Below are 13314 nucleotides of genomic sequence, written 5' to 3'. Positions count from 1 at the left end.
GGGAATACTTCGGCCACAGAAAAGTTAAAGACTGCCGCGGCTTAGAGGATGAGGGCCGAACGACATGTAAAACATGTTCGCAGAAGGTGGCTGCCAAGGAGGCAATACCTCCATATTACTTTGCATTTATACTAGGGCTGTCAAACGATTAAAATTTTTAATCGAGTTAATTACAGCTTAAAAATTAATGAATCGTAATTAATCGCAATTACTCGCAATTCAAACCATCTATAAAATATGCCATATTTTTCTGTAAATTATATATATATTCTGTAAAATAAATTGTTGGAATGGAAAGATAAGACACAAGATGGATATATACAGTGGGGAGAACAAGTATTTCATACACTGCCAATGGGAAAACCCATTGGTACATTCAACATACGGTACATAAGGACTGTAGTGGGCATTTCACTCTACTGTCATTTAAATCTGTCTATGCTGTCCTCACTCCGAAGTGTCTACTTTTTCCAAAGCTAGACAGCTAGTGAACGACGCCTTAATAATCAGACTTCTTCCTTTTTCATCTGATTTATTAATAAAATAGCCTCAAACCATTGTCCTCTTCAGACCGTCATAAAACTACAAAAATAAAAGTACACAAGCGTTGCATTAGCAACAACGTTAGCTTAGCACGCTATACAGGTTCACTAAACATAAACAAAAAGCGTCTCATACAAAAAATAGAACATTTCGCTTACTAGCATAATATGTACATTCTTTACAACAACCATACTTACGGACAAATCTTGTCCAAGGATCATATAAGCGCAACATTACAACGTAGGCGTCAGCCCGAGACGTCGTGCAGCCATATTGAACTGGCAAGAAAAAAATAAACCATGTCGCAAAGCGACCACAAGAGTTCGCTGTTAGACAGCACAAAAAGCCTTGCTGTAAACTTACCAAAAGGCAGAATACTGTCTGAGCGGGACATGTGCGTTAATTGCGTCAAATATTTTAACGTGATTAATGAAAAAAATTAATTACCACGCGTAAACGCGATAATTTTGACAGCCCTAATTTATACAAAATTAAAGTTTAGTAAACGCTGTCATGAACGTTTCTCACCAGCTACGAGAGTTAACTCCAGCATGTTTAGCATGTCTAGCGGTGGTAAAACATGTTTTGATGATACTTGTTTGTCGTGAAGGAGTTGCCGAAGCTTATGTATAATAAACGGCGCGGTCCAATTAACGCCTGGGTCCACTCGCCTTTCTCTGCCTCTTAGCTCTCAATGTGCAAAAAAACGGCGTCATTGTAATCAGTTTGAGGCAATGCATGAGCGGGTCATTCCGCCTATGCGTTAATTGCGTCAAATATTTTAACGTGATTAATTAAAACATCATATTACCGCCCGTTAGCGTGATAAATTTGAGAGCACTAATATATATATATATATATATAATTTAAACCCAGACATCTCAAAGTAACACATTTTAGAGCTGTAATTGCAATACCGTGAAACCATGATATTTTGGCTTAAAGACCAAATGTTCATGACGTAAGTTTGGCCAACCATGTTTTTGAATAATATAAATGGCTAAACAATTATAAGTATATTTTAGTTATTTTTTTTAACGCAACCCTTCCAGATTCTTTGTTTAACCTATAGCAACGCCCTTGACAATGAAAATGCTTTTCTTCGACAATCTTCGAAAATCTTCGGAAATTACGTCACACAGAGAACTGCGAGGGAAGTCCGCCATAGAACAGTATTGTTGCGTTGCCTTTTGGTAAGATGCCACGGCGGTGTGTGGCAATGTATTGCTCTCAATCTAAAGAAAAGTTGAATGAGTGGCCGAAGGAAAGCAGGGCACGTAAATGGACATCTTTCGTTCGCACGAAGCAAATGAATTTCACGCCATCGAGTAGTTTTCTCTGCTAAACCCTTCGAAGATGCCTGCTTCCTCAACTGGTCTGCTTATGATCAAGGATTTACAAAAAAGTAAGTGTGATTTTCTTTTTTTTGATAGATGACTGATGACTTTGTCAAAGCAGAGCTGCCAAGTGTTGTGGAATGAACAGTAGAAGGTAGCAACGTTAGCCGAAAGGGAATTCGAAGCAAAACCCCGATCGTGTTATGGAATGAACAGTAGAAGCTAGCGACGTTTGCCGAAAGCTAACTCGTGGCAATCCCTGATCATAGTTGCCTGCACTTATAAATTCGTCAAAACCTTTCTTTTATCCCAGGCAATCGTAGGTGGTTTATTTACCTGACATGTTTCGGCGAATACTTCCGCATTCGTCGGAGGGCCCGAAGGCGGAAATATTCGCCGAAACATGTCAAGTAAATAAAAGCTAACGTCGCTAGCTTCTACTGTTCATTCCACAACATGATCGGGGTTTCGTCAAAACTTTTCTTTTATCCCAGGCAATAGTAGGCGGTTTATTTACCTGACATGCTTCAAATCATAAAATTAATAACAGCCTCTATCTTACCATTCTTGTAATCTCGATGGGTCTTGTCTCCATTCCATGTCAGGTAGCCTGGCCGCATTGTTTGCATCCTGATTAGCTTCTGGCTAATACATGTACGGTCCAACATAAAATTCCAACCTCCTCCTCTTCCTCCAACTCTTCAAAAACCTGGATCTCTGGTACCGCACACTGACTTTGTTTGGCGACTTTGACAGATAAAATTTTCAAAAATTAGAGGCTATATTAAAAATTTCCGATTTTACATCCTAGTTGTGCTGCAAATATTTGTCAAATGTCATTTCTTTGTGTTTCAGGTCAAACAAAATTTATAAATTAAGGGGGAAAATATACAAATATACATAAAAGCATTACAAAGTACAACAGTAAAGAAAAATGAAAAATAGAATTTCGAAGTAGTGACCATAAACCCAAACCTTTTGGGAAACAAAAGTGTTTTTATAATTCATTGCGGCGAAACAAGCTAGGAAATACCACTTAGAACCTGGGAGCAAAATATGTGTTGCAATTAAATAGTGATTTTTTTCTTTAACATTAAATGGACAAGTATTTTAATGAATTAATGACACTTTTATTTAATTCCCATTTTAATTAATGACACATTTAAGTATTTAAAGATTTATACCGTATTTTCTGCACTACAATGCACATCGAATTATAAGGCACACCTTCAATGAATGGCCAATTTTAAAACAGTTTACATATATTTGTCGCACCGCATTGTAAGGCGCAGTAGTAATCGTTGTTGGGGATGCATTATGCATCCACTCGATGAAGCTGCGTTAAAGGGAATGTCATGCCATGATTGATCATTACTTATCAATCATAAGGCTCATCGGATTAAAAGGCGCACTATCGGCTTTTGAGAAAATTGAAGGCTTTTAGGGGCGGCTTATAGTGCGTAAAATACGGTATACATATTTCTTTGTCCCATTTGGTTCTCTATAGTTGTTTGCGCCACTGGAGGAATTACATAGATCAGTTGCATGCCTTCTTTTTGAAAGCTTCTTCCTCTCACACGCACACCAGCACAGATCAGATTTAATCATCAAGCTTGAGGTGGATTCACATCTGATGCTGTCATGTATACAGTTTCCAACGTTGCAATGGCCTCTAGTACTGCCTCCATGTGTTTCCGTGCTTGGCTATGTAGTTGTATTTATCCTACATAGGAGAGCTTTCTGCGCTAGTTGTTGTTCTGCTGCATCCTATTATGATAAATGTCCAACAACTTTATTTTAAATTCACATTACAGGAATTAATGTCAGACTGTCCACTTGCAGAATCTTCCAGCTTTATCTTTTGTGGTTCTGGCACATACTTCTTACATACAGCATTAATGGAAGAACACTATGTGAAAGAAAAAACAGCCTTGATCATCATCCATCTTTTAATCAATAACAGCCTGTTCATCTTATTTTAGTTGCTTATGGAGACATTTTGGGCAGTTTTGTGTTTTCAACATTGTATTGAACTTTTTTTGAATTCTTACATCTGTTGTTCCTTTTTCAATTTCAAATCAAATGACAATCTAATAAGCGTGCCCTGATACCTTATTCCATTTAGTGAAGTTGATCTTGAAGATCACTGGCAATATAATCAAAACCTAGTAGTTTTTCCTAAATTATCCAAAATAGTGCTAGAAATAAGAATTTTAATTACATATAGTTTAATTAAAGCAACACTAGGGAACTTTCAGTTTTGGTTGATTTTAGCGCCACATTTGGACAAAAGTGGTAGGGTTATCCCTGCCCGGTTGCCTGTTGGATTGTACGACAATTCTGTTTCCAGTGCCTGTTGAAAGATGAATAGTGATGAGGTAATAAATCCAGTTGTGGCTTAGCAATATCATATGACGATGATGAAAATAAGACACGTTAGATTTTGTAATGTATTCTCCCAATGGCCCTTCGCCCCTCACCCGAACTAGTAAGCGACTGACTCGTTGACGAGTCCAGGTGACTGTTGGGGTCACGCCAGCGAGTGGAAGCCAGGCCAATGTTTTTCTTGAGTGTCCTTTTATCCTGGTAGCCTCCTTTTTTCTTTTTTTCGTCTCCTTGGATAAAACGTTTTGTCTCTTTTGTTGCTCTGTCATTTATGCAGAATTCACACGAAAGCATTCGCATTAACTTCTGTCTTTATAACGAACGGGGAAAGGAGGAGGTGACGTTTGTAGGGCTGCAGCTATCGAATATTTTAGTAACCGAGTATTCTACTGAAAATTTCATTGATTAATCGAGTAATTGGATAAAACATTTTTTAGGTAAAGAGCAATTATAAATGTACAATAGAAAACAAGCCATTTCACCTAATATTGAACCATTTTAAGACAATCAATGTCTTTAATCTAGATGTACATTGTTGAAAACAGCCAACAATTGCATCTCAGATGTTACTAGAAAAATAAAATATCAAATTCACTGCTTTCACTTTAAAAAAAAAAAACTTAATATCTTATTTAAAAAAAAAAAAAAAAGAAAATCCTAATTTCTTCCCTAAAAATGTCAGTCGGCTTGATAACACACATCACATAAAAGTTGTTTTTCTCCACGTGTTTCAACTGGAATTTCCATTTGTGTCAAGCTATTTTTAAGTTCCAGTTAAGTTTTAAGTTTAAGCCTAAATTGTAAGTCCTAATAGGATTTTCAGTTTTTGCAGTGTTCAAAATAAATGTATGAAACCTGCTTTCTTGAATCACATTAGGCATCAGTGCTACTTGGTGTTTTATCCATCAATTGCCACGTTTACATGGAGCCAAATATTCCAATTACAATCGGAATATTTGTTCAAACCGAATAAATGTGTTCCATATAAACACCTCATTCGGAATGAACAGGCCCAAACCGAATGGAATTTCATTCCGATTCACAGGGGTGGAATATTCCTTTTCCCAAACCGATTAGAAGTAAAATTATATCATGTAAACAGGGAAGCGGAATGGTGTCTGGTTGCGTTCTTTCTGCACATGCGCCGTACTGACGTGGTGACGTCACTTTGTGACGTAAGTAATGTCACTTGCAACATGGCTTCTAAGCACACGCACAGCGCACCCACACAACTTTTTAAATGAACGGCGTGTCATTGTGAAGTTTTGTTTCCACTCGAAAAGTTAAAACAGCAGCTGATCTGACGATCGATCTCCATGTTTTGCAACGTGACGCTTTGTTTTGATTAATCTGCGCATGTCAGACGGCAGTTATCAAACGTCCTTTCGGAATAAAGGCAGACACATGTAAACGCTGGATCGGAATAGATGAAGTGACATGTAAACAGCTGATGTGAAATTTCCATTCGGAATGATTTGAATCGGTATGAGTAAACGCCTTTGGTGGAGCGAGGGCTAGGCAGGCGGGTCGCGCGGTGGTGCCCAGCCCGGGTTTCGGGGGCGGTCATTGGTCGTGGTGTCCAGCTGGGGGGTGCGGAAGCATCGGCGGGGCTGTGGGTAGCCGGGGCCGGGTTGTTTTCTTCCAGCGTGTATGTCAGCTCGTTGTGCCGCATTAAAAGTAGTCCAGGCAAAATGTCATGCTTAGAGCTGGCAAAATTGAACGATTCCTTGAGGCGAATAAAATTCCTCCATCAATTTTAAACTCGAGTTACTCGAGCTATTCAAGTAATCATTTCAGCTCTAAACATATACCATAAAGTAGTCAGTACATGTGTAATTTTTTTGTGTGGCAGGGTTCCTGTCACCCTCCTCAGAGTTAATTAGTGCAGGTGAAAGTGGCTAGTTGTCAACTAATATTCAGTCGACATAGCATCACAAATGTTATGAAAATATTTTATGAAGGTTGAAAAGTTCCCTGATGTTGCTTGAATATTTTGTCATTAAAATGTAATTTTGAAGAATGACATTAAATTTCAGATGCACACACTGTGTTAATCCAATTGGACATGTATTTACTGACAAAATCTACTTAAAATTGCTGCACTGTCTTCTATTATTTTAGAAATTGTACTCCATTTCTCATAGCGATTAGCTATTTTTTGCCATGTTGTTCTTCAACCTAATGAGGTTGTGTAGAACAGGATTTAAGCTCCAGAGAACACCTTTCAGCTTCTCCCAATTATAATGCACAGGCAGCAGAATTTGGTAGCCTTGTTCTTGAACTTGCAGTCCTCCAGAGAATCTCTGTAAAGTATGGTACTGGACAGGTGCCCCACTTATTGTATTTAATGAATGTGTATTTGTGTCTGTGTGCACTGGAGCTACGGAAGCTAGGTCGATTTTAGACGTTCAAAGGTAATATTTTTGAAACGGGGCATTAACTGATGCATGATGTTCATGATTGTCAAATGTAGAAGCAATTCTTCAAGTCTGAAACAAAATGAAGTAAAATGAATTCTTACTGAACAGTGCAGAAATCATATAAGGTTTTTTTCAGACTCCTACTTAACAACCCCAACCTTAAACTCTTCCCTCTTCACCCACAACAAGGTGCTCTAGGTGACTGCTGGCCAGACCTGACTGGTTGCCTATCGACAGACCTCCCTTTCAGCCCCAGTGTCACATCTGTGATCAGTCGTCATGCTAACAATCTTGCAATGATTCGCGATGACACACCTAAGACTTGGCCCAGTGGAGAAAGCACTCCTTATGCCGGAGGTGATGAAAGGGATGTAGAGGAATCGGACAAAAAACAGAAGAAAAAGAAGAAAAGGAGACAGAAAGACGAGGGCTCTTATGAACACTTCGAAAGCAAGGGTCACCTTGAAGGGCATTCACAGGGAGAAAATATTCCTTCAGGAGAATTGCTCTACCAAAGGACTGAAACGAAACGAGATAGTGGCGACGCTGGCTGGGAGGAGCAAATTTGGAAAAGTGGCGGACGAGGTAAGAAGGGCAAAAGCAGGAAGAAGATTCCTGAAGAGTGGGAAGTGTCTCCAGAGCCATTTGCTTCTTCATCCACAGTTAAAATCACTCAAGAAGTTATGAAGGATCTTGAAAGTCCAGCACGAACAAGCATGGATATTTCCTTTGCTGATATTAATACCAGCCAGACCCCTTGGAAAGAGGAGAGCTTCACGGATGAAGGCCTCGTGCCTTCTCCACTATCCCATGGTATATTGGCTCCTGAGAAAATTTCCATCAGTCCACTGGTCTTGAACAGCGAGCTAAAAGCTACCGCAGCTCCATTCACTATGCCCTCCTCGACCGGTGCTGGGCCACTTGACTCCTTTCACATAGGCCCTAGTCCTGGTGAACCATTTGAAGTGCTAATTGATACTAAAAATGCCAACTTGGGAGATATGGTTGACAGTGGGATGTTTGACAACTCTGGTTTCATCCAAAAGCCTGTTATACAAGCCATACCTGAGGTAGATACTTCTGCTTTCACCCCTCCGTCTAGGCCAGATTTGGCTCTTTCCCCAAACGGTGATGTGGTTGCATCGGCCCCACCCCTTTCCCCTTCAGATGCTTCATGGCTCCTGAATAACTCTCACACTAGCAGCAACAGTGAGCAATTTGATTTCGGTGATATGAGCACTTCCACTCATTCTGTACCTGCTGGACTGGTATTTGACAGCCCTTGTCCAGCCCCTCTACGTTCCCCCAAAACCACAGCACAGGAATTCCAAATAAAGGAACACAAAAATGAGCAGTCAGACAAGACCCAATCTAAGAAGTCTCGTTCTTCATCCTCCTCCTCAGTTAAGAGTCCCACCACCTCAGAGGCAAAGAAATTCACTACCCAAGAATCTCCAACTATCAGCCCCTCTTCCTCCCCATCACTTGTCTCAATTGGAATTCCAGCATCTGGCCTTAACCCTGCAGCAAAGCCCTTCTTTCCCAGCTTTGCTGATACCGTGGAACAACCAAGTGTGGTTTCCCCCATCATAGAAGGTTGGTTGTGGAATAAATAGCAGTTACTGTAATTGTAGAGTAAACTATACCTATTTCTTAGCATGTTGCGTGGTATTTCAATTCAATATAGGTTGTTAAATGTTTCTTAGAATCACATTTGTATTATGTCTTGCATGGAGATACTGAAACTAAAATGATGGTAGAGGACTTTTGTCATGTTCAGTTCAGAGTGTTTGTGTGTGACTAATGATTTTAAGGCTGTGGATTGCATTACTTTAATCTGAGATTATCAAATTTTTGTAATGCACTACTCTTTTCGTAATTAACAATCTTTCTGATATCAGGTATGATGCTACTAACAAGTCAGGCAAACTATCTCCTCAGTGGATTTACTCTGTCATTTCTAAAACCAAACCTTTTTTGCCTGCTGATGTTTCATTAATCCAGATATTTTTGTGTGATGTTTCCATTGAATCAAGGACTTGGATGTCACGATTTCCTTCCTCCTGTGTCTATTAACTTTCTTGTCTTTTCTAGCAGCCTGTCTCTTACCACTCGAAATGAATCATGATTGAAGTGATATTATTAACTCTGTTTTGAAATACAATATTTACACATTCATTCAAAAAAAAAAAAATCTTTTACGAAATGTCAAATATTCAATTATGTATGTTTTATTTTGCATGTGCTGTGACTGCTGACTTCGACACCTCGCCGCTACAGGTCAGTGACCCTTTTTCTTTTTGACTACATATGCTGACATGCAGAAAATTTTTAATTTGGTTTAATTATCTGACTAAACGGACATACACAAAAAAAACAACCTGTGCATCCACGTGCTGCCATTTATACAATGTATTAAGTTAAGGCTCTCCATATGTCAACTTAAATTTTGATGAAAATGATATAGAAATTAATCAAAATTCAAAGCATCTCAGTCTATAAATCAGAAAAGTCAAAGCACTGCTTGTGACAGTTTACCTATTTCGAAGTACATCTTGAAATTAGAGGTCTACCGATATATCGGCCGGCTGATATCAGCCGATATACCTTTTTCCAACCTCAACCATCGGCCGATTAACAAAAAAAAGAATAAGTCGATAAAAAAAAGGATTTTGATCAGGCATCTATGTGGGCAACTGCTGCCGCTGCTGACTAACGGTAGGATCCCAGAAGGACCCTGCAGCAGCTTAAAACAATTATACCCGACTGCAGCAGACAGCCGCTACAAAGAGCACCCAGTTGCTACAAACTACGCCCATATGATGCTATGGTAGATATCACATGTATATGAAACTACATGCGAAATGGCACTCGACGGTGTTAGCACATGTATAGAGAACTGGAAGCGAAATGGCACACTCACCTGCGTTAGTAAACAGCCACCATCTTAAAGCAGTAGACTTCTAAAGAAGACTCTGGTGTCGGGCTGTCCAAAACGACTAATTTTCTCCCGATTAGTCAGCCGACTATTTTTACGATTAGTCGACTAATCTAATAATTAAATTTTTTTTTTTTTTTTACTAATTTAGCAATGAATTTTTTGTTTACGCTCATCAATTCACAAAAACATTTTGAAACACAACTTATTTATTAAAGTACAAATAAACACTTAAATATCAATAATAAATCACAAATAAACAGTGAGTTCAAATGCTGATAGAATTAACTAATGACACAAAATTAACAAAAGAATGGAATGTAAACAGATTCCGAACACACGTCGCCTTTCCAACATGATTCAAAACAATTCTTAAAAAAACGCCTAGCATTAATATTATAGTATAGTACTATATATAATAGTATTATAATAATTATAATAATTATTCATTGACAATCAGATTTTTCATAAATTCTTAGTGTAGAATCTGAATTCTGAAGTATGTGGGATTAACTCCAGAAATCGTTATTTATATGACGAACATGACATGCTTTTATTTTGAAATGTTCACCGGAAGTACGTTCGCTAAACGACTAACTTCAACTTTACACTCCGCAAAAAGAACTTTTTGTCATTGCATGTAGTGTCAGTAATAGGTTTTTTTTTTCGTTTGCAAATGCTGTTAACCAGCGATTTTTCTTCTTTGAAGTGTCACCTTTTAACCGCAAGTTTGCTTTCATGAGACGACTGCCCATGTTTTATAGCAGGCTTAAGTAGGTATCCCTTTTTCCCCCATTCACCTCAGTGTAGTAGTGCTAACGTTACAGTGTTTAATATAGATGTGTTTTCTTATTTTGTATGCCTAAACTTTAATTCTACAGCGTGTTGATAAGAGAAAGGAACTGGAGTCTCATATGCCATCAGCACGCACGCACCAATGTATGCACACACACACGCACGCGCGCAGCGATAAGATAAAACGTAGCCGTGAAAATTTCCGCCCTCATTTTTATTCGCCGTGCGATAAATGGACTCATTGCATATCGCGACAGGCTTAGAAACTTCAATAAAACATGTCGTTAGTTAGTTAGATGGACTTACAAACTGGGTGACGGCACTTTACGTATATATTCAGGGCCGACGTGCAGCCAAGCTTGGCATTGAAGAGACAGGACACAAGAGTGTACCTTCCTTTGTTTCTTTGAAATAAGTCAATGTTTTGCACACTCTGGTGCTCTTTTTTGGCTTTGTGCTGCTTTTGCCACTTGCATACAGAGCGTCCGACATTCTGACCTTTCCACGCATATATCTTTTTAACCCTTCATTAACTGTCGACGGGATGTTGTGCTCGTCGACGGATTTACGTCATCGATAACGTCGACTACTCGGGACAACTCTACTCTGGTGTAGCGAAACTTCATTGTAACTTTTTATCTAAAATACTCCTGAATCGGCAAAATCTTGACTTAATCTTTAAATGATTAAACAGTTTTAAAACTTTCACATGTCGAAACTAGACAGAAGGGAAATGAGGCTTGCCAGTTTTGTAAATATTGTAAGATTTTTATTTATTTTTTATTTATTTTTTTTATCTAGCATGAAAATATACAATGTTCCTTTCGCCTTTTAAGTTATTTACTGAGTGATCCTTACACTCTAAATCAGGGGTGGGCAAACCGGTCCTCGAGGGCCGCATTGGTCCTGGTCTTTGATCCAAATTATTCAGCATAGACAGTAAAACCAATGAGGTTTCAGTGGAAACAAGAGGCACCTGACTGCAGTCAAATGATTGCACTTAGAAGACACCAGATTGGTGAAAGGTCTGCCTCATGATGGGTTGGAACAAAATCCTGCACCCACTGCGGCCCTTTGTGGAATAGTTTGCCCACCCATGCTGCAAATGTAACTTGTAGCGTTAGCGTAGCATTAGCTTTACCATGGCGAGCATCCTGTTCAACTTTCACTTGTCCTGGTGGGTTTGATTTTTTTTAATATAATGTACTTTTCTTGCTGAGCATGTATAATCATAAGAATAAGTGCTCCGTTCATTGCTTTGGTAGCACTAGACTGAATTAATCTTTTAAATCTGCGGTTATCATTGTAAATTTGAAGCTGTTAAAAAAAAAAAAACTTTTTAAATTGCCTCTATAATCCACGTGCTTTAAAAAAAAAAAAAAAATATCGTCCTCAAATATCGGCTTACAAAATCCGCTTTGGATATCGGTATCGGCATAGGCATTTGTGAATTCCACATCCGTCGACCTCTTATTTTAATCCTTTATTTCATTTGGTTAAGATACAATTTAACCTCCAGAATGCCTAAAAAAATAATAAAAATGGGTTCTTTACAATATTTATTTGGGCCTTCTTTAAACAAGCGCGGTCTTGAAATTCACACAAATTTACAGTATACCCACTCCTAATACATTTTCTTTGTCAGCATGAAAAGATAGAGAGAAGCTTACATAAATGTGGAAAAGAACAAAAAAACATACTTTAGTCCACTTGAGCCAACTGCAGAAAGAACATTAGAACAGACACTATCGAAAGCAGAAAATCAACAAAGCGGAAGATAAAGAGATTAATGGAAGCAGAGCGATAAAGATGCAAGTCAAAATCTACTATATAAACTAATGTCAAAGTTTAAAGGAAGGCAAACCATGTTGATCATTTGTTTGGTTTATGAACGGATTTGTTATTTCCGCCTCAGCTGCTAAAATTGTACTCTGCAAACGGACTTGTCATGTTGTGGTTTCTTTTACACCGTTTCCTGACTGAAAAATGGCTTCAGCTGTTAAGAAATGATTTTCTTTTCTATATATTCTGTAAAAGGTACTGTTCTCCAGATGAAGTGTTACAAAAGGGCAAATTGTTTATTTTAATAGGCGTATATTTCCTTTGGCGAAGTGGCAAGATGTGGCAGCTGTTACAGAGACGTATAATCACTATTGTTGCTGTAGGAACAGTGAAAGACATTGCATCATTGATCCTCTGCACTTGTGTGTAATACACTGTCATTACATGCAAGATGGTTAAAAAATGTTCTGTAAGCACCAATTTAACATGGCCTCATTAGTTGCGAAGCAAAACTCCATCAAAATATATTTTTAATTTTAAAATACAAATTGTGAATGATCCGATCCAATCACGTGATCAGAAATCTGGCCGATGAAGCCATTTTTCAGAGGATCGGAATCAGATGAAAAGAATTGGGTTTTTAATTGTTTTTAAATTATATATATATATACAGTGGGGACTCTATATATAATATATATATATATATATATATATATATATATATATATATATATATATATATATATATATATATATTTTTTTTTAGGGCTGTCAAAATTATTGCGTTAACGCGCGGTAATTAATTTTTGTAATTAATCACGTTAAAATATTTGACGCAATTAACGCACATGTCCCGCTCAGACAGTATTCTGCCTTTTGGTAAGTTTTACAGCAAGGTTTTTTTGTGCTGTCTAACAGCGAACTCTTGTGGTCGCTTTGCGACATGGTTTATTGCTTTCTTGCTAGTTCAATATGGCTGCACGACATCTCGGGCTGACGCCTACGTTGTAATGTTGTGCTTATATGATCCTTGGATAAGATTTGTCAGTAAGTATGGTTGTTGTAAAGAATTTACATATTATGTTAGTAAGCGAAATGTTATATTTTTTGTATG

General features: G+C 38.1%; 1 protein-coding gene across 8 annotated transcripts in view; it reads left to right on the top strand.

Moving 5' to 3' along the window:
- LOC130908431 (microtubule-associated protein 4) overlaps positions 1 to 13314 on the top strand; it is a 128233-nt gene that overhangs the window by 66776 nt on the left and 48143 nt on the right. For 7 of the 8 annotated variants that reach the window (XM_057823840.1, XM_057823844.1, XM_057823843.1 and 4 more), the window contains one exon: positions 6875 to 8281. The exons of the other annotated variant lie outside the window; for it this stretch is intronic. In XM_057823840.1, coding sequence (XP_057679823.1) covers positions 6875 to 8281 — 1407 coding nt within the window. The remainder of the gene's footprint in view (positions 1 to 6874; positions 8282 to 13314) is intronic. 8 annotated transcript variants of the gene reach the window in all.

This window comes from Corythoichthys intestinalis, chromosome 20, assembly GCF_030265065.1.
Source record: "Corythoichthys intestinalis isolate RoL2023-P3 chromosome 20, ASM3026506v1, whole genome shotgun sequence".
In the NCBI taxonomy this organism is placed as follows: Eukaryota; Metazoa; Chordata; class Actinopteri; order Syngnathiformes; family Syngnathidae; genus Corythoichthys; species Corythoichthys intestinalis.
This window is presented reverse-complemented; position numbering and strand designations above follow the sequence as displayed.